Source organism: Lontra canadensis, unplaced genomic scaffold (genome assembly GCF_010015895.1).
Source record: "Lontra canadensis isolate GAN:19392208 unplaced genomic scaffold, GSC_riverotter_1.0 scaffold52, whole genome shotgun sequence".
NCBI lineage: Eukaryota > Metazoa > Chordata > Mammalia > Carnivora > Mustelidae > Lontra > Lontra canadensis.
Window position 1 is genome coordinate 6,456,083 of NW_022631046.1, and position 22,183 is coordinate 6,478,265.

General features: G+C 36.3%; 1 protein-coding gene across 4 annotated transcripts in view; it reads right to left on the reverse strand.

Moving 5' to 3' along the window:
* Window positions 1–22,183, reverse strand: part of DCN (decorin) — a 41,916-nt gene that overhangs the window by 14,087 nt on the left and 5,646 nt on the right. For all 4 annotated transcript variants that reach the window (XM_032874207.1, XM_032874208.1, XM_032874206.1 and 1 more), the window contains exons 3-5: window positions 8,425–8,537; window positions 978–1,191; window positions 62–175 (exon numbers count right to left, since the gene is read on the reverse strand). In XM_032874207.1, the coding sequence (XP_032730098.1) occupies window positions 62–175; window positions 978–1,191; window positions 8,425–8,537 (441 nt within the window). The remainder of the gene's footprint in view (window positions 1–61; window positions 176–977; window positions 1,192–8,424; window positions 8,538–22,183) is intronic.

Genomic DNA, 22,183 nt, shown 5'->3' on the forward strand with positions numbered 1-22,183 from the left:
TTTTTAATGTTAAAGTTTTAATATTTAGTTGTTCAGACTGCTTTGGAGAGTTTTCTGTCACCTTGAGGGATGGTGGTTATATTGGTGTCAGCAATGCGGATATAGGACAGCTTCTTCATTCCCTGGAAGGCTCCATTTTCAATTCCCGAGCTCTTCAGTGGGTTGGTGCCCAGTTCTACAAATGCAAGAAATACAAAGCTTTAGTGGACAATATTAGGATATTGCAAATCAGAGTAGGGTCTGTTTCGACAAGGATTTTAAGAGAAATTTGGGTTGATAACAACTTGACTGAGAAACCAAAAAGAAATTAAAGGATACACTCTTCAAAGGGATAGCAAACTGAGGCAAAATTTTCTTTTTTTAAAACAAACAACAAACACAATAAGAAAACAAAGATTTATGGGAAAAGCAATAGTGATGAAAACAATAACAAGATTATTTAAAGTACATACACAGGATTGCACAGAAATCAACAAAAACACGTGTTAATAAGTCACACTTATTATGGTGTTATTACTTTCCTGAGATGAATTAAAATATGAAATAATTTGAAATATTAGCATCTTGTAAGCCAATTATAAAATCACCATTTTTACCACACATGGAGCAAAACGTTAGAACACATTTTTTAAAGCGAGTGATTTACACATGTTCAGAATAGAAACAATTCCCATGATGGAAAGGTATCCCCACATATCTCTAATCAATCACTACCTAATTCCATCTTGCATCTTGGGCATACAGTAGGGTGACTTTGGCCCTAGAACTTCTCCACATTCTCAGATCCTCGAGGACGAGAAACAAAAACATTGTAAGGTGCGATTCCAAATCTCATTTCTGCCGATTTTGCTACTGTTACTCCTACAGGCTAAAGATATGTAAGCTCTGGCTGGTCTACCTCCTGCAGCTATAGCTTACTTGGAATCTTCTAAGGTGGACCTTCAGTCCTGGCCTTAGAGTTTTAAGAATATCTGTACCTATGACGATCATCTGGTTCAGTCCATTGAACACAGCTTTCCGCACTTTGGTGATCTCATTCTCATGGGCACGCAGCTCCTGAAGAGTTTTGGGCATTTTTTCTGGCAATTCCTTCAGATGATTCTTGGATAGATAAAGTCGTTCCAATTTCAACAAAGGTGTGAATGCTCCAGGGCTGATTTTGCTAATTTTGTTGTTGACAAGAATCAACGTCTATAGATAATGAACAAAAACAACACCTTAATTTCAACTCTCTCTCTATATATATGTATATATATAGCAAGAAATTAGAAAAAATCAAATATTATATATATTGCAAGAAATCAGAAAAAATTAAGCAAATGTGACTCTTTCACTTAAGAAGTGTATGAGGATCTGAACATCAGGAGCATCAGGAATAAAGGTGATGAGATATAGGTTATAGGTTATAATATAGATACATAGATAGACACTTAATTTTTAAACAGTTAATACTTCTAAAGATTGAAACTACAAGAGTAACCCGAGATACCAGAAAAGAATCCAATGCCACAGGCATCCATCCCCCAGCCTAAAATCCATCTTCATTGACTGCTGCCATGAATTCCAGTACCAAATGGTGACACCAATTTATATTAACATCAGCAACGCAAAAAAGTAAAAATTTTGTGCTTTCTTGCAGCCTTATAAATTTAGATATATTTTTTTCAAAAAGTTTGTCAAAGTAGTACACCATGTTGTACCTCATTATAATTTCTTTGCATTTCTTTGTCACTTGAAAGGTTAAATGAATTTCCTTTTGTTCTGCTACTGCTTTCTGTACTTTTTGGAAAGAAAGGATTACCTGATCACAATACTACTCATTTTAGTAAGTTTTAATATATTTTAATAATTGGTCTACAGAAAATAAAGATGTAATTAATATGAAATGCAGAGCTTTAATATATTTTTCTTCTGTTTTTGTCCTTTTTACATATAAAGGTTTTATGTAGCCAAATATGCTAACATATTTGGTAATTCTTAAATTTTTGTTTCTGCAAAATTGCTTCTCATTCATTACCAGTATATGTATAGCTATTGCTGAGCTTATTTTTGGATACCTCTTTCTCTTCCAATGATACGTATGTCTATAGAACCATGCTTCTTATTATTCTAAATTTTCTATCAATTAATCCTAAGGAATTCAGGATCATTTGAGTATGGTCTAAGAAACCTCATTTTCAATTGTAGTGGATTTATATGCATATATGAAAAGCACAGGGACAAAAAAAGAAAACAATGAGAACTTCCAGATTCAGAAATGCAGGAATACTTTCTGAAGGTAACAGCTGGTTAGTTAACACATGTATATGCTCATGGAGTTCACAATACTTGACTAACTAAAAGTCCTTCTAAGTAATAGTTTTTCAGCTAATCCTAAAAGATGATGGGTTGATTAAAACAAAACCCCAGGAAATTCCAATGAATATTACAGAAAATTAAAAAACACATGAGAGTTAAAGTCATAGGAAATTAATATCAACCAGCAAAATGTCCAGGAAATTAGTAAAAGCTAGAGCCAGAGGAGAGGTTTAAGAGGACTTGCATCATTGAAAGACACCCAAAGTGGCAGATGCTTAATTATGAAGAAAGAGGAGATCTTCTATTGCTATCTATGGAAGACAACTCTGAAAGCTAGATATCATTCAATACATTCAACATGGTCTGAAAATCTGATTATTTTATGTTAAATATCAAAACCTAGTATGAAGAATCACCCTGATGATCTATTATCTGACATTTCTCCTAATAAAATATCGTCTTTTTTAAACTAGATAGTAACTAGATGATGCCTCTACCTATGAACATGCCACAGTAGTGTCTGCTATTAAGTCCTGGGGGTTGTGTGACATTTGCCCCAATTATTTCTTCAGTACAGTGGGAGTAATAATAGCACCTACAGGGCATACATGATAATGTATATAGACTTATTTGCAAGGCACCTTTCAAATGGCAACATTCCTGCTTTCAAATTTAAAAAAAATTGTAACATAAACTATGTAAATTTTAGTCATAATGAGGTAAAACCTTAATACCTATATGAATTAGAATTTCACTTAAAACCGATCCATAGGTAAGGCAGCTCTTTCTGCCATTAGGTCCTGTCCCCATGCTTTAATAAAACCACCTTAAAGAAAAATCCACAGGTGAAAAAAAGTTAATTGTGTATATACAGTATTGCTTAAAGATGGTTGATGTTAGTGCCATACACAGTGATATGTATTTAAGAAAGCACCCTTACAATTATAACAGGCAATGACAAGATGTTGAGATGGGAAAACAAAAGAAAACTAATTCCATTGGCTAATGCAAAAGGCCAGCTAAACCAGAGAAAAAGTCAAAGGTGAACTTCAGGTATTCTTCAGGAGATCAGCTGATGAAAAGCAGAAAGCTCTTCCTGTAAACAACCCAAGGTGATCTCCAAAATGGTTCACTATTCACTTGGCCCAGAAAATCCTACAAGATCATGTAAATCAGGATGTTCAAATCTTTGTGTTTGCTTTAAGAACGCATATGAAACTGCCTAAGCCATCAAGAGCATGCATATCGGAAAAGCCACCAAGTAATCTGAAGGATGTCACTTTGGGGAAGCCATGTGTGCCACCCAGTCCCTACAATGGTGGAGTTGGTAGGTGAGACCCAGGCCAAACAGTCAGTCTGGACACAGATGGCCCAAAAAGAGTACTGAATTCTTACTGCACATGCTTAAAAATGCAGAGAGTGTTGCTGAAACTTAAGAATTGTAGATTCTCTGGTCATTGAGCACATCCCAGGGAACAAAGCTCCCGAGACGCAGTGTTGAATTGACAGGACTCACAGCCGATGAACCCCTCCCTGCAGGAGCTCTCCCTGCCGCACTGAGATGATCCTCACTGAAAAAGCAGAAAGATCTTAAACCAGAAGAGGCAGTTGCACAGAGGAAAAAGATATCCCAGAAGATACTGAAGAAACAAGAATTTGTGGCCTGGGAGTCAATTCCGCATAAAAAAAATTCAAATAAAAGTAAAAACAGAGAAGAAGAAAAGAAAAGGTAAAAGACAAGCAGAATCAGTTTATCATGACTTTGCAAAGATGGTATAGAAGTCAGAGGAGGAGAGATAAAATTGAAGCACAGCCTCAAAAACCAGGATGGCCTACTTCTTTGGTAACTAAAGAAAAAGGGATCTAGCCTGGGAGGTAGGGGAGAGGTGATGAAGAAGGCGACTGGCAATGGAAATGAGTGAAAGTAGGAATAAAAGCATTTTTACCACCTTCATCCAAGAAGGAGATCAAAAGAAACAAACTTGCAGTTATAAAGTGTATAAGGACAGGGGAAGTAAGGTACAACATGATGACTATAGCCAACATTGTGGCATGGTATAGTTGAAGGTTGCTAAGAGAGTAAGCCCTAAAAGTTCTCCTCACAAGGAAAAAAACATTTTTTTCTTTTCATATATATATATGAAAAGAAAAAAATGTTTTATATGTATATATTTATGTGTGTGTGTGTATATATATACGTATATACATATACATATATATATAATATTATATATGGTGGATGTTAACTAAACTTATTGTGGTGATCATTTTGCAATATATGAAGTCATTATGCTATACACCTTAAACTTATACACTGCTGTATGGCAATTATACTTCAATAAAATTGGAAGAAAATAATCTTGAAACCTGACTTAATATGATGTAGTTTTCTCCAGAGTCACTTATATACGGTTTACACTGCATCAGGTATGGTTTTAAGGAATTGTATGGTTACTATCATTTTTATAGGCAATTAACGGACTCAATTCACAGTGCTCCTGAGTTTCAGTCTCAACATTTGGCTCTTATTTGTGAGTGACGATGAACGTGCATGACTTATAGTGCGTGACTAAGTAACCTTTCTGAACCCGGGTGTCCTCTTCTGTATAAAGGCATTATTAAGAGTGTCCACCTCAAAAGAATGGTTGTGAAAATTAGTAAGTGAGTGTGTATAGGTATTAAGCCTAGTATATAGTAATTGCTAGACAAGTGTTTACTAATACTCAATCTTTAAAAATATTTTATTTTTAGTTAAAAAAAAACCTCCCTGACTAGATTTTTTTAGCATGAATTCAAAGGAAATATATTAAATGTTGGCACTATAATATTTAATTTTCCATTATTTCGCAGGATAACTGTGTTTTTTGATTACATACGAGTATAAAACTATTCTTGCACAGTATATACTACTCATCATGAGACACAGAGTCTAAAATGATAAAACTATTGAGAAGAGAGGAAGTGTTCTGTCAAATCCTTTCTATTTTAATCGTTGCTGAAATTTCACTTCTCGTCCTCCTTTTCATTCAAATGTGGCTTTCCTGGCTGAAATTATAACATTTATTTGCATAATAACAAGGATAGAAACTATCATGAATGAAAGAGTAAGAGAAAAATAGCTGTTTAACATCCTCTGAAGAGTTGGAAGCTCTAATAAACTCTTCCTCTCCTCCATGTATACTTTGAAGTAGAAAGAAAGAGATTGCTAAGATGGTACTTGCCTAAAACATACAGAGAAAGAAACATGGAAAAGAAAGAACATATTATTACAAATGCCAGATTTAATGACAGTGTCACAGAAACAGATATCTCTTATTTAAGGCCACGCAGAGTTTAAATAAATTATTTAGATTATACTTAACAATATAGAAAGTTAGGATTCGAGTAAGAGAATTTTCCTCCCTTAAAAAATTAGCTTTAGGGTAAACTTATAAAAAAAATGAAGTTTTAAATTTTAGTTCATTGAAAATAATATTAAGTTTTTCTTAATTAATCTTTTAACAGATCTGGTGATAGTTTAAGTAGTCATTGACAAACCTTGTTGGTATCACCATTGTCCCACTCCCAGGGAAAGCATACCATGGAGGCGGAGAAAAGGTGGGTTGGGGCTCAGGCCTGGCATCCTAACAGTGAAGATGGATCCTACTGGTTCAAGATTTGAAATCTCTAGCTCAAGCCTTATCCTCACTTTTTCTAGCCTGTCTTTCACTCTAGCCACCTCCTATCTGCTTATTTTCTTCTTTCCTTTCCTTTTGTAGAGAAAACCCTCTTTTCCTTCTTTTTCCTTTCAAAATTCTGCTAACCCTCTAAAAAATCCTTTGTCCCATATTCTCTCACATACTGGTCACCTGATGTAGGATATGTCTGATCTGTCTGATAGCATTCACTACTTATATTACATTGGTCTCCGATGGTTGGACACTTCAATAAACTGACTATGCCATTTTATTTGCCACTTTTGATTATATTAATTGTTCCATAGAGAATCTTAAAATCTTAAGGAAAAAATCCTTACAACCTTCTAAGAATATGGTATTTTTTCTCCTAGTGGGTGTTTATTGCTTTTCTCACCCTAGCTGTCAGAAAGTTGGTATCTAAATCTTGTCCTGATTATATTAATTCTATAACATAGGATGACCAGTTTATTTTACATTATTTCCCTTGAATCTATATTTCTTATTCTAAAGCATACCAGCCAGATGTCTTATTTTTATATTTACATGTATTGCCTATTCTTACTATACATCCTTTCAATTATTTTCTATAATGGTTACAAGAACTAAATGGATCTGAAATTAGAGTTTTCTGTTTATACTCCCAACCTTAAAAATGTATTTCTCTGATATTCATCATAAGAACCTGTAAACTTATCTCTACATATAGGTCACTCATAACTAAGCAATTCTCTCCATTGTTTTCTGAAACTTCTAACACTATACATTGCATTTTTTTTAAAGATTTTATTTATTTGACAGAGAGAGGCACAACAAGAGAGGGGAACACAAGCAGGGAGAGTGGGAGAGGGAGAAGCAGGCCTCCTGCTGAGCGGGGAGCCCGATGCGGGACTTGATCCCAGGACGCTGGGATCATGACCTGAGCCGAAGGCAGACACCTAATGACTGAACCACCCAGGTGCCCCCTATACATTGTATTTCTAAAGTTGAGGAAAACTCTGCTTCCCTGAAATTTCCACTCAGTTGTCAAGAGGACAATTCTGTCATCTTACAGTTGAAGCAAGTAAATTCAATCTCTCTTTTCCAGCATGGCCCTTCAAAATTGTCACTCACTACCTCTTTCACTCAGTTTGGGCATCCATATCTCTGTCAACTCTGCCTATCAGACATGGTTTCCAAATTCTTTATCCACATGATAACCATTCTACGGATACTCAACAGTTAACGCCCTCCTTAAAATGTCTTGCCCAGGACCAGACTTAATACTTCAAAGAGTGGTCTACCAGAGTCGAATACAGAAACAGTGAGACTTGCATTATTTATTTTAGACATTGAAGGTTGGCTTATTTATACTAAATGTGCAATGATATTCTGAGGGGAAACTACATTCTATTTATCTCACAGGTAGAGAGTTGGACTAGAGCATACAGTTTATTAGGATTCTGATCCCCTACCTGAAAAGACAATGCACTTACTCTGACAGAAGTCTGCCTTAGCAATGCTGAACCCTATTTGATGGGGTTGGTCATCCTCCATTTACCACACACCCTCTCCCAACTATAGTTATACTCATTCTTCATTCTTTGTGAGCTTCCTTTGTGTCCTGGGAAGATAAACTCTGGGGACTACTTCACCCAGATGATCTTGACCCTGGCCCCCAGTTAGGTTCACCTATAGGAGACACAGACAGGAAATGAGGAGGTAGGACTACGGCTCCCCACCTCTTTCAAGGTGGGCTTGGGTGTTTCATAATGCTTCGTTGGTTCCTATATCCCTCTGCAAATCATCCCTTCAGTAAAGCCTTCTCTGTGAACACTTTAGAGAGTGCCACCAATTTTCTGCTGGAATCCTGTTTGGTAGACTGGATGTGCGACATAATAGAGTAGAGGTAAGTAAAAATCACAATTAAAGCACAGATACAGATAAGAATGCAATAAGCAAAGTTCTAAATACAAAGCAAGCTGTAGATATATAGATATTTGAAGATAGAATTATATTTACTAAGTAAATTACAGATGGCTATCCCTTTTTCTCTTGGTGCTAATCTTTGAGCCTTTACAACATTGGCACCTCTTAGAAAATTAATGAAAGAAGACCAAAGAGATAAACTAATACTAAGTTCAGTAATCCATTTTGTATTTTGCTCCAATATTAAAATAGAATATACCTAGGAAGATAAAGACTTTAATTCATGAAACGTAAGAGAAGACTAAGATATGAAGTATTTCTTAGGATATAAAGACCAAAGATATATGGGGTAAACATAAGAAAATTGGCTGATTTTTTTAGGGGTTAATGAATATGATGCTTTGCTCCCCTCTCACCCCCTAAATAGAGGATTTAATAAATGCTTCTGTGCTTATTTATTACCATATAGTACTCCTAGCCTTGTTTTGAAGAACCCTGTGAGTCAGATCTTGTTACAACTCAAAAACAAACACAGAACTCTTACATGAAGGTTCTTCAGGTTCTTGAAGTCCCCATCTTTTATTTCAGTTATTTTGTTGTTTTGCAAGTCAAGCAGCGTAGTGTCAGGGGGAAGATCTTTTGGCACTTTTTCCAGACCTTGTGTGACAGTAAAAGAAATATGCAGTCAGTAAGAGGGACACAGGACCACAGAATCACAAAGGATGTGCTCACAAAAAAATCAATGTTGCAATGAAAGTTTTACCACTACCATATTTTTCTTCTTCTAGGAATTACATCGACTATAGTTTAAAATATCTGATTTATCCTTTCCAAAGAAGTCAAATGCTCTATATACTTTTTAAAATTATACACTGACCACATTATTTTTCCCATGTAATTACTTTGCTGTGTAAAACTAAAATTCATATTTTGTAAGAGAGTGGCTGAAAATTCTCAGGGCACATTAGGGTGTTACCTCATTGTTCTTGTTTTAGAAAATAATATGCTGAGTGAAATAAGTCAAGCAGAGAGAGTCAATTATCATATGGTTTCATTTATTTGTGGAACATAACAAATAGCATAGAGGACAAGGGGAGTTAGAGAGGAGAAGGGAGTTGGGGGAAATTGGAAGTGGAGGTGAACCATGAGAGACTATGGACTCTGAAAAACAATCTGAGGGGTTTCAAGCGGCGGAGGGGTAGGAGGTTGGGGGAACCAGGTGGTGGGTATTAGAGAGGGCACGGATTGCATGGAGCACTGGGTGTGGTGCAAAAATAATGAGTACTGTTATGCTGAAAATAAAAAATAAAAAAAAGAAAAAGAAAAAAAAAAGAAAATAATTCCTTTGATCAGTGTTAAGTGCACGTGATTTCTAAATTTATGCCTTTCTACATAAATATACCATCTAGCTTTAGCCAAATCATTGAAGATCCATCTGACCTAACCTACCATTGCCACAGAGGTACATTCAAAATGCTTCTGTCTCTTCCATTGGCTTTGTTTCATATTGATGTAGGAAGTTAAGCAGAAATTTGATATTCTATTAAAATTCTATCAAATTCATGTGATCTTTTCTGTATTTGAGATTGCATAACATACATCAGAAAAGTTTTTCCACCTCTCCATCGTACTTGAAGCTGGAATTCTTTCATTCACTCAACAAAGCCAATAGAATACCTCCTAGACATCATCAGTTTATCAGGTTCTGAGAACACAGCATGACCAACACAGAAATTGTCCACATCCCTGTAGAAAATATAATTAATCTACAGCTTTCAATTAAAAGGAAAACTGTAACAGGGAATGCAATTGTTATGTTGGAAAGATGTCTTTTCAGTTTTGAACCTTACGTAAGTGTGTGCTGTTCAACTATCATGGTAGTCATCGTGCTGTCTTTAAGTCCTCCATGAAAATTACAGAAAGTGTATCTGAAATCACCTACCTTCTAAGTTCTCTGCAAATAACTTTTTTACTCACATGACTCTGTTGATAGTGGGGAAAAAAAATCTAGTATCCAATTCAGAGATCAACTGTTATAAATTTAAATATCAAAATGCATGTGATTCTAAACATACATAAATATATCCCAAGAACTTACTACAGAAACAGTTCACAGAGAAATGACAAGAGTGAAGTGTTTTCGGTGATAAACAGCTATCTTGTAGGAGGATTTTTAACGGCATTATGCAGTCATGTTCACTGCCATTTTCAGAAATGTCAGTTTGATAATTTCATGCAATTAGGAGTGGCAGTCCTCTGCCAAATCTTTGATAATTAGTGTTCTCCAACCAAGTAAAGACATATTGCCTTTCATTTGGAAAAAAAAAAAAAAAAGTTAACTGCCTACATTTCATTATTACTCCATGGGTTTCTTTGTCAAAGTTTTAATTTCCACTTATGCTCACTTTTATACATTATTGAACTTAAATCCCAGTGACTCTTTTAACATTTGTTCAAACCTAAAGTGCAGATAAATTTCAGTTGTGGAGGGAAAAAATGATATATCTGCTTGGCTAACAATTTTGGTTATGTTGTCCTTCTAGAATTTTAGGAACGTCTTGGGGTGAATTGTATACATTATTTTTTTGGAAGATTTAGCATAAAAAAATCTTAAAGCTTGGGATCTTCACATTTTAATGCTTAGAAAGTCATTTTAATGATTAAAATCATAACGCTACTATCTTCTCTGAGTTACTAGTAAATTTATATCCATCTCAGGGATTTTACATATTCATATTTTTATAAAAACTTTGTATTTATTCTGACATCAGATGCAAGAACTTACTGTTACATTTAAGGTCTAGCCAGGGCATTGCACTGTCAACTAGCTTTTCCAACAACTACAGGCAGAGTAAAACAGGGACATTACCCTATTTATGAGTTCTTAGAATGTCACAAAGGGAAGGACTATTAAGTAACAGCTAGTCTATGATTCCAAATGCTGATCAGATAGACTCTATAATGAGGTTCTTATCAGTCTATATCAAAATTAGAAAAACAAATGAGTGCAATGAAGTTAGTTTTAATATAAATTACACATACGCACATACACACATGGATAAACACATTTCTGAAACTAGCTTCTGCTTCTGTATTAAATATACCTTCTTAAAAATCATTATAATAAGCAGATGGCAGCTTGTTGTTATTTTGTTGAATTTGGTTTTCACCTTATAAGAAATTAACTTGTTCAACATTCAAACAATCTCACTGGTCCCAGAAATTACAGAATTTCTAAATTAGTCCAATACTCCCTTTTATGGGTAAAGAAACAGAAATCAAATGAAATTATATGACTTTGGGGTGCCTGGGTGGCTCAGTGGGTTAAAGCCTCTGCCTTGGCTCAGGTCATGAACTCAGGGTCCTGGGATCGAGCCCAGCATCAGGCTCTCTGCTCAGCAGGGAGCCTGCTTCCCGCCTGCCTCTCTGCCTGCTTGTGATCTCTCTCTCTCTCTCTGTCAAATAAATAAATAAAATATTAAAAACAAAAACAAAAACAAAAAAGCAAAAAACTTCTATTAAAAAAAATAGAAATTATATGGCTTCACTAAGGTGTCTCATGTTTAATCTAAACCAAGAACAAGATGGTATGAGACCCCACTCTAGAACTATGCAACATGCCATATGTACTTGTACACAGTGTGGATTTTTTTTTAAAGAAGTTGATCTATACTGTTCCTTGAACATACCATGCCTATTCTTAACTATTCGTTTTTGCTTTTGTTCTTATAATTTCTGTTTCACGGAATATTCCACCCACTCATGTCCTTCGAGCTTCATTCTCACAACCTCTAAAAGTGCTCTAACAACCCCTTTACCCCTCTCCTCTAGAATATTCATCCTAACCACACCAGACAATGGAGACCACATAGTCCCTGCCAAACTCCTGTTTGTATATAAGTTCATGAGGTATTGTCCTGCACTTTAGTTTTCTTTCTTTTCTGTAAGTTCCGGAAGAGCAGGGACAAATGACTATATTTCGTGAGAGTTGTGATCTTACCGCTTCATATATAAAGGTATCTTTTTGATTGATTAGTTTTTTTAAAAGATTTTATTTATTTATTTAACATACACAGAGAGAGAGAGAGAGAGATCACAAGGAGGCAGAGAAGCAGGCAGAGAGAGAGGGGGAAGCAGGCTCCCCGCTGAGCAGAGAGCCTGGTGTGGGGCTCCATCCCAGGACCCTGAGATCACGACCTGAGCTGAAGGCAGAGGCTTTAACCCACTGAGCCACCCAGGCACCCCAACTGATCAATTAGTTTTAAAATTATAGTCTTTCCTGCTGTCCCATGGTGAAAAGTTCATGATCATAGCTTCAAGATCTTTTCTGCTATGTTTTGGTACAATCCTCTCTTCAGATCGTGCTTTTGCAATGGTTCTTATTTTCCTTGGAAGTACTTGAATACAACTGGCTATAATAATAGTAATTTTCCTTCTGTTTCTTGGTTGGCCAGAAATATTTTAGGAATAAATATTACCATCAAATATGTCATCTCCATTATCTGCATCTGAAAATTTCTCTCAATGTTTTCTGTGTCTTTGACATATTTGTGAGGAACTTTTGGCTACATGTGTCTGAATGATACTATCCTTCCCGTCCCACATGATAACTGATCCAATGGTACAGTTTCTCAGTATGACATATATTTCTCATGGGAAGAGACCAGTTATAAACCTTTGGATGGAGAAACAGACCCTCATTTATGCATAAGTATTATCAAAAACAATCAAGCAAATAATGAATATTGAATCTGGTTAAGCCTCTAGATGTAACTCCCAATTTAAAAGAAACAGTCAAAGGTACATGCTTCAGTCTGCTAAAGAAATGGATTCAACAATGCTAATTTAAAAATGGACAGAATATATAAACAGATATTTCTCCAAAGAAGACATCCAGATGACCAACAGACACATGAAAAGATTCTCAAGGCGCCTGGGTGGCTCAGTCTTTAACGGTCTGCCTTCGGCTCAGGTCATGATCCCAGAGTCCTGGGATCGAGTCCCACATTGGGCTCCCTGCTCAGCAGGAAGTCTGCTTCTCCCTCTCCCCCTCGCCTTGCCTGTATTCCTTTTGTCACTATGTCTCTCTCTGTCAAATAAATAAATAAAATCTTAAAGAAAAGAGAAGAAAAGAAAAAATTCTCAACATCACTCATCATTAGGTAAATGCAAATTAAAACCATGAGATATTGGGGCACCTGGGTGGCTCAGTGGGTTAAAGCCTCTGCCTTTGGCTCAGGTCATGTCAGGGTCCTGGGATCGAGCCCCGCATCCGGCTCTCTGCTCAGCAGGGAGCCTGCTTCCTCCTCTCTCTCTGCCTGCCTCTCTGCCTGCTTGTGATCTCTGTCTGTCAAATAAATACATAAAATAAAATAAAATAAAACCATGAGATATCACCTTATCACCTATCAGAACGGCTAAAATCAACAACACAAGAAAATACAGGCATTGGTGAGGATGTGGAGAAAAAGGAACCTTCTTGCCCTGTTGGTGGGGATGCAAACTGGGGCAGCCAATGTGGAAGACAGTAGGTACCTTCCTCAAAAAATTAAAAATAGAACTACCTTATGACCCAACAATCACACTACTGGGCATTTACCCAAAGAATACAAGAACACAAATTCAAAGGGATATATACACACCCATGTTTATAGCGGCATTATTTGCAATAGCCAAGATATGGAAGCAGCCCAGGTGTCCACCGATTAAGAAGATGTGATATCTATCTATATAGATAGATAAATAGATAGATATAGATATTTTATATCATACAGATATAAAATAGAATATTATTCATCCATTAAGAAGAATGAAATCTTGCCATTTGAAATGAAATGGATGGAGCTAGAGAACGGAATGCTAAGTGAAATAAGTCAGTCAGAGAAAGACAAACACATGATTTCACTCACAGGTTGGAATTTAAGAAACAAACAAACATGTAAAGGGGAACAAAAGAAGAGAGAGACAAAGACACAAACTCTTAATTACAGAAAGTAAACTGATGGTTACCAGAAGGGAAGAGGAAATGAAACAATTCAGCAGATAAACTGCAAAGAAACTGTAAGAAAAAGTAAAGAAATGTAAGTTTTCCAAATAGTTTAAAAGAGACTTAAAAGCTATTTAAATGATTACAATATGTGTACTTCATTAGGATCCTAATGCATAGGAACTGTAAAATAAACCATTTCTAATATTTATGAGACAATTGAAAATGTGTACTCAGAATGAATATTGAATAATTTTAAATTTTAGATGTGATCTGATAGTTATGATTGTATTAATTAAGAGCTTTCATCTTTCAGAGAAACTTATGGACATATTGTTGGATAAAATGACGTGACATCTGGAATTTGCTTTGAAATAAAATGGGAGGGGGAAGGTGGGTGGAGATACATAGAAAAATACTGGCATTCGTCGTTCCATGTTGAGAGCTGGGTGACGGGTGCACCAGAGTCTCTCATTTTGCAGGTTTCTTTCTTTTTTTTTTTTTTTTCCCCAAGATTTCATTTATTTATTTGACAGAGAGAGCTTGAGCGGGGGGAGTGGGAGCGGGAGAATCAGACTCCCCGCCGAGCAGGAAGCCCCACACGGGGCTCGATCCAGAGATTCCCGGATCATGACCCGAGCCGAAGGCAGATGTTCAAACCACTGAGCCACCCAGGCACCCCTCGTTTTGCAGGTTTTGTATATTTTTAAATGTTTCTACAATTCTTAAATAAGATTGGTATTTGAATTTTCATCCTGGTTCCTCTTCTTGATCCTTAACATCCCCAAACAAGTTGCTTCCGCTGTCTAGGCCTCGGTTTTCTTGCATCTTTCACAGAATTTTCATGAGAATTCAGTAAGTTGTTCTATTGTTCTACTTCTATTAAACTCTAGTTTAATAGTGGCAAATGGTATGCTCTTTTGGAGACTTTGTAAACTATCAGTCTCAGTTTATGCTGGGTTATTTGTTTTGGTCAGCATTATCATCTTTAGAATCAGAGGGGCTTTGAGTTCAGATCAACTCAGACACTAACCAGAGATAACTAAGAACATTTACCTTAGCATCCCCTTGCTGCTATCTCTTCATGTGAAAATGCTGAGCATGAAGTAGACCAGGGTAGAAATACTAGAGCTAAAGGTGCTTTCAAGGTGATTAAAAACTTTATTTTAGTTGAAAATTGTTCATTTGAACTGAAGCAAATCCTCAAAGAGTATGAAACCATTAATAACCATTAATATTCAACCTTAAGTATATTTTTACCTTTAGCTTTTAAATAAAAAACTTAAATTCTGTCTGTGTATATGATCTTATTAACTATATATGATTTTAACTAAGTCACTGTTATTGAAACTAATGAATTTTATAGTCATTCCCAAATTATATGGGAAGTAAGATAAGCATTTTAAGTGAAATATTGATTAGCCAGGTAAAATTCGCTTCAAAAAAGATATTCTACAACAGAAAGAAAGCCATCGAGATATGATTCAATGCCTTTCTTACAATCTTAAGTAAAAAGTTTAAGTAACTATGACATAAAGTTATAAATTAATGTGCATATAATTGATTTGACCTCTTAGGTAGTTTGCAACTGTTAAATAATAACCTTCACAGGGATGTGTAATACCTGTGGACCTTCTATATATTATACAATTTATGCCTGTGTTTCTCATTATAAATGTATATAAATCCATTTTGTATACCTATTGAGGTAATTGCATTTTCCAAAGATGGCATTAATTGTATCTCCCATCCTGGTCCCAATATTCAATATAAACTAGTCCCAACCCCACCAAAAGATGAGGTCAAATTCTCCTCTTGTGGAATCTGGGATATAATGTCTCTATGATCTAATGGAATGGGCCAGAAGAGACACACAGCATGACTTCGGAGTCCAGGTCAGAAAAGGTTGTACAGCTGCTACCCAGTTCTGGGACACTTGCTCTGGGGGGCAGCCAGGGGCTAAGGGCTATGTAAAAAAGCCTGTGTAAGCTGAGACCACCCTGCTACAGAGCCACGTGAAACACTCCAGCTGACAGAACAGCTGAGCTCACAGGGAACAGCAGCACCAACTCCAGCTACAAGGGTGAGCTGTCTTGGGTGTGGAGCCTAGGCTAGACTCCCCATGGCCATGGCCCCAGCCAACACTTGACTGCGATGCCTGAGAGACCCCAAGCGAGAACAGCCTTTCTGAGATCTGTCCAAATTTCCTGTACTTAAATAATGAGCAAAATAAAATTATCTTTTTAAGTGGCCAAGTTTTGAGATAAAATGAATTCAGCAATTGTAACAGGAGCAGAGTGGTTTTCTAAATGTAATTATTTTTCAGTGAGTATCCTTTAATATAATTCTATATTTTCCATTTAAATGCATTATTTCCAAGGCTAGTCTGAATTATTTATTTGTTCCCCCAAAATCTGTAAATGGAAATTTATTTTCTTTAAAATAGGATTATTTATTGAAGTAAATAAAATTCTACTTAAGATGTTACCAGAAAATCATTTCTGAAATAAAGTCTAATGAGAATTGTACTTTTTTTTTCAAGTTGTCCCAGTGATGTACATGAATAGCATGGTTCTGCTAGCAAATGTCAACAATCTGGTAAACATCATGTTGGACAAAGGCCAGGTTGTCCTAAGACATGATACTTTCTTTCCACCCTCTGTTCTGTGGCAGGGGTCCAAACTCCAAGATTTATTCTTGTTGGTTTCCAATAATATTTTTTATAATGCTGTCTTCAATTTAATAATTAGGACAGTGGTGATACACTTTAGTATTTGGCACGTGACATGACATGTTGGAGCCCCGGCTCCATCACAAACCTTTCCTCTGCTCAAGGCAGGCATGTTCCCTTATTTCCCTCTTAAAAATGGCAATTTGATTGTGGTGGCAGTTGGATCAGCTTTCAGAAATAGGAGTTTTCCTCCCCTTCAATTCAATTCTTTTTTCAAATAAGCCCAAGGAAGGCTTAACCTTTCTGGTCTACGTATGGTCACCCTCAAAACAAAACAAATGAATAAACAAAGAAAAGCAAAAATACTGTGTACGACAGCTCCATGACTCAATTCCCACATAGCCATGTTGCCTCCTTTTTCCAGCTTGACAGAATGAGGAAGTTGTAGAACTATACACTCATCCAACACTAGGTCCCGGATATGTTCACTTACTCATCAAACATTTATTGATGTTGGACTATCCACCAAGTAGAAGGCATTTTACTAAGTAGAGGATATACAAAAATAAGTTCTCACTATGCTTCCCTTCTGGTAGAGAAAGTAAATGTATAAATAGATAAATAAAATAGACTGAATCACTATTATATACTATATATTTGATTAATACAGAATAATCAAGCAAATATGGATTACAGCGAACCCACAGACGTAGACAAGCTGCAGAGATCGCCTCAAAGCAATCTGCAGACTAAGTCAAGGGTTTATTGAATCCTGAGTGTCGTAGTGTAGTTGCTAGAGGGCTCTAGAGGGCTTTCTCCTTTTACTAAGACTGGATTGAAAACTGGATTAATTCTTCTTTATCCTTATTTTTAAGGGAAATATATAATCTTTTTGCTACTCTTTGAAGGCGAAAACTTCAGATTAGAAGGTCTCCTGCATTTCTTTTACCCAGGGAATTGATATTCTCACAACCTGTCCCCATCCTGTCTCCTGGAGCCAGGAGGATCTTCCAGAAGAGAATGTCTCACAGCTGCAGTCTGATCAAATGCCTTGATCCCACACAGCTGCTGTTCTCTCCCTCCTGGGACCGAGAAGGAAACCAGGGATTTCTCAGTCAGGTCAAAAAGACAGATGCTTCCTTTGGCTTTCTCTGACTCTTCTCTTCCTCCTCCCCATCTTTAACCCCTGGTGTCAGGAACGTTGGCCATCTGGGTCACATGAGAATTCTTCCTGCTGCGTCTAATGATCTGCCACGCTCCACACTACCCAATATGAATTTAGGCAACCCACTGGGCATGCTCTGCACACAGCCTCCTTCCTGTGCCACGTCTTAGGCACACCCTTTTGATGCATCTGAGACTCCTAATGAGGGTCACCCTACATCCCTGCTGTGGCAGAGCCAGATACAAACTATAAAAGCAGCTGAGCTTCCAGCATTCTCTGGGCCCCTCTACAAAATAGCCCTAATTTATTCTTCGGAGTTGATTTCACAGAGGAAGTCTAATAGTTCATTTACCTCACATATAAAATTTGCTTCTGGAAAACCAGTTTCCCCAGACAAGAAATAAGCTATCGCATGTATGTCCCAAGGGGTGGCTACTGATAAAATTTTCACCAGTTGAAGCAAAATGATTAAAAAGAAGAAAACTAATTCTATGCAGTATAAAGGTGGTGGGTTTTTCTTTTCCTTTCTTTCTTTTCTTTTTCTTTCTTTCTTTCTTTCTTTCTTTTTTTTTTGTTAAGGCATTTTTAAATATAAATATCCTTTGCCATATGAAGTACATTTTAGGAACCAGTAGTGATTTGCACTGCTTTTACATGGCAAAATAAAATGTTACATCTTCCAACATCATCCCTGGAGAACCAAATATGTGGGTTGTGAATCATTTATGATTAAAAATATACAAATGTTTCACTGTTCTCTACTTCACTTAACCCATTTTGTTCAAAGGAATGGTGTTTGGAGAAGGCTGAATTGCTTGATAATTGTACGATTTTCTAATATGTGTCTATTTATAGTTAGAGGGGATGTGGTCCTATTCAGGAGGGAAGGGAGAGAAGGTGCTGCTTTGTTTCAGCTCTCCAGGCCATCCACTTCTCAGAAATTCTTGGTTTCAAAGAAAAATAAAAGAACATTAGGAGGAATAGCCTCATGTCACTAGCCAACTTTGTCTGAAATGGTAAACTAAATAGAACAGTATGGTAGACACTCATCAATATTTTCTATTCTTACCTAATGAAATGTGATCTATTCCCATTTATCCAATGAAAGTTTCAATGTAAAGCAGGACTTGAGTTCAGAGGCGTTGAACTGCAAAACCCAAGTTCTTGCAACTATTAAATCATTTTAAAAGCTATTTAAATTCTTTTGAAATTTGCTTATAAGAAATTCATCAAGGGGCTCCTGGGTGGCTCAGCAGGTTAAGCATCTGAGTCTTGATTTCGGCTCAGGTCATGATCTCAAGGGTCTTGAGAATGAGCTCTGCACTGAGCTCCAAGTTTAGCAGAGTCTGCTTGAGGATTCTTGCTCTCCCTCTCCCTCCGTCTTTCCCCCTACTCTCTGTCTCCCTCAAATAAATTAAAAAAAAAATTTTTTTAAGATTTTATTTATTTATTTGACAGACAGAGATCACAAGTAGGCGGAGAGGCAGGCAGAGAGAGAGCCATTGGGAAGCAGGCTCCCCGCTGAGCAAGGAGCCTGATGCAGGGCTTGATCCCAGGACTTGGAGATCATGACCAGAGCTGAAGGCAGAGGCTTAACCCACTAAGCCATCCAGGCGCCCCTTTAAAAAAAATTTTTTTTAAAAGAAATGTATCAGTAACTATTACTTTAATTTGGAAGAATAGTCAAAAAACAATGCTTCAGCTTATTTCACCTACAAGGGTTGATCTGCCTTTTAGCAACAAGATGGAAGTCGGTACAAAATAATGCTACCTGGTAACACTTGAGCCAAAGATGAATGGTTACCTAGTAACACTTGAGCCAAAGAGTACACATCTAACTAAGGGAACTGTTTTCCTTCAAAACAGTACACAAAACATCATTCACTCACAAGATCAATATTAAGACACTTCAAAAATATTTGACAAGAATGACTTACATTGTAGGCTTATTATTTTAAGGTAACCCATAGATTGTTGAATTTCTTAATCTTACATTTATTTGTTTTATAATTTCTACATTTAAGAGGAAATTGCTTTATGTCTCAAGAGGATAAATTAAAAAAAGAGAGAGAGAGAGAGAGAGAATGAAGACAGGGATCTCATTTAGTTCTGGCTCAAATGGCAATCTAAATTACAACAAATTCAGCCAAACAACTTGGCCAGTATCTATGGAGTATTCATTACTTTCTTTGACGGGTGAAAATATGTTTATTTTCTCAATCCCCCATGCTAGAGAAAAACATACATAATGCTAGTCTGATAAATTGGAATGAGGAGAACTAAAACAGTCCATGTATCTTCTTAAAAACCTCAAATTTTCCTATGGGCTAATTATTCAATTCCAATTTCACAGTTTTTACTTCTTAGCTTTGATGTAGAACTGCTTAAAAATTTGATGTTGTTTAACTTTGCCAAAAATACTTCTTAGCAGCAAAAATAAACAAACATTTTAGTAAGAATTGTTTACTTTTATTAAATATTTGTTTAGTTATAAGATGGCAAAGGACTACTGTCCTTCAACTCTGTAGCTCCCCTCTGCTCATTAAAAGCTCTGGCAAGGATAATCCTTAATAAAACATTAGCCCTTGATAAGGATAAGCATTCACTTTTCTCATCCCAAAGTGCATAACATTTTCTTCTCTATTAAAATAACTCAAGTTTCATGTTCAGATCACTAAATAACTAAAAACAAAAACAAAAAAAATAAACTACATGTCCTCACAATGAATAAGATTGACTATTTCTCCTTCCTTGTTTTTTTCTACGTATCTTCCACCTTTTACTCCATACAGTCATCACGTAGAAAATATATGTTGAGAGTCTACTATGAGCCAGGTACCACACACAAATAATAGAATCTCTAAGATTGGCTGTGATCTTTCTTCAGATGAAGATGTCAAGGCTCCAAAGAATGCCAAGAACATAGAGTGAGAAGTTTGATGGTAGTGGAGAGTGTCAATGGAGTGTTTTCTTTAAAGACGAACAATTGTTCTTCCTTTTCAAGATGTATTTTCTGTTTTAGAAATATCTGATCAAAACCTTCCATAATATATTTAAGTATGAATTTAATAAAAACTAAAAGTAACTTAGATGAGACTACTGCTCATGGGAACTTAGTTCCCTTCATGTGGTAGGGTTTCCCAAAACAAATCATTAGTATATTCTTCGCTATGTCCTTGGTATATAGGGTCAGTCAGCCTTTTCAAGGAATGCTATGCACTCTGGGCTCTTAGATAAAAGGTAACATGTAGAAAACATCCTCATCCAAAAACAAACACAAAATAAATGAAACAAAATAATAACAAGGACATCAAGGAAACCAAATCATGAGACACCCAAGTCAATGAACTTGACGTTTCTGGAGACTGGATTTTTCTGTTTAGTTTTGAGCAATAGGCTTAGGCCATTTTTATGAGAGTCAACTGGAAAACTATCTCATAGGCTTTCATCAGACTCAAGTTTTATAAGCTATTTATTATGTGAGCAAACTATATTTATGGGAAATAAAACCAATGAAGTGACTGGACAACTCTTTCCTTCTTAAAAATATCAGCTGGTCATTGTTGGCAATATATGTGGTGGAAATAATCATGGATCCCTTTAACCGTGTTTCCAGAGGCAAAATGAGATTTAATTGGATTCACATTTCTTAGGAACTTGGCCATTTAAAAAAATTTTTTTAAGTTTACCCCTAGTCTATCCATCATATGGTGATTCCAATGTGCAGCTATTTTCAACTGCATGATTCTCCTGCCTATACTAGTAAGGCAGGTAATGTCCAGTTGCTTACAACAGTTTCTGTAGAACTAGAGAGTGATCTAATCCCCCTTGTAGCAAATATACAATTCAAAAGAGAAATAATCACTGCCAATATCATGTCAGACTGACGAGAACAAGGACCATATTTGTCTTCCTCACTCCTTCCTTGCCAGAGCCTACAAGAGATCTGACCCATTGTGGGAACTCAATATATTTGGTGAATGAATGAATGAATCTTGTGAAATTATCCTGTAGCCTTTTTAAAGCCTTACTACACACTTTCCCCAACCCCAGCGTTAAATGGCTATACAATATGTCCGCATTTAAAAAGCTGTCCTGAATGTTTGATTTTGAGTTGTTACTATTGAACATGATTTATGTTTCCCTGGGTTTCAGCATGTAGTTTATTCCAACTGTAGAGGTTAGTGGCAAATTTTCCTATAAAATATTGCTAGAGAGACCATGTTCTGAATAGATACAGGGTTCCCAAAAGAAGTACCCTACTAAAAACAACATCAATAACAAGAACAAAAAAAAAAAAAAAACAAAAACAAACCACAAAACAAAACAGAAGTACCCGACTACGCTATGGAGTTTCTTCCATTAGGAATTACACCATGGCAGAATCATTCTGTGAGGACTTTTGGTTCTTTCGTTTTTCCCTTATAAGAAAATAAACCGGGACGCCTGGGTGGCTCAGTTGGTTAAGCGGCTGCCTTCGG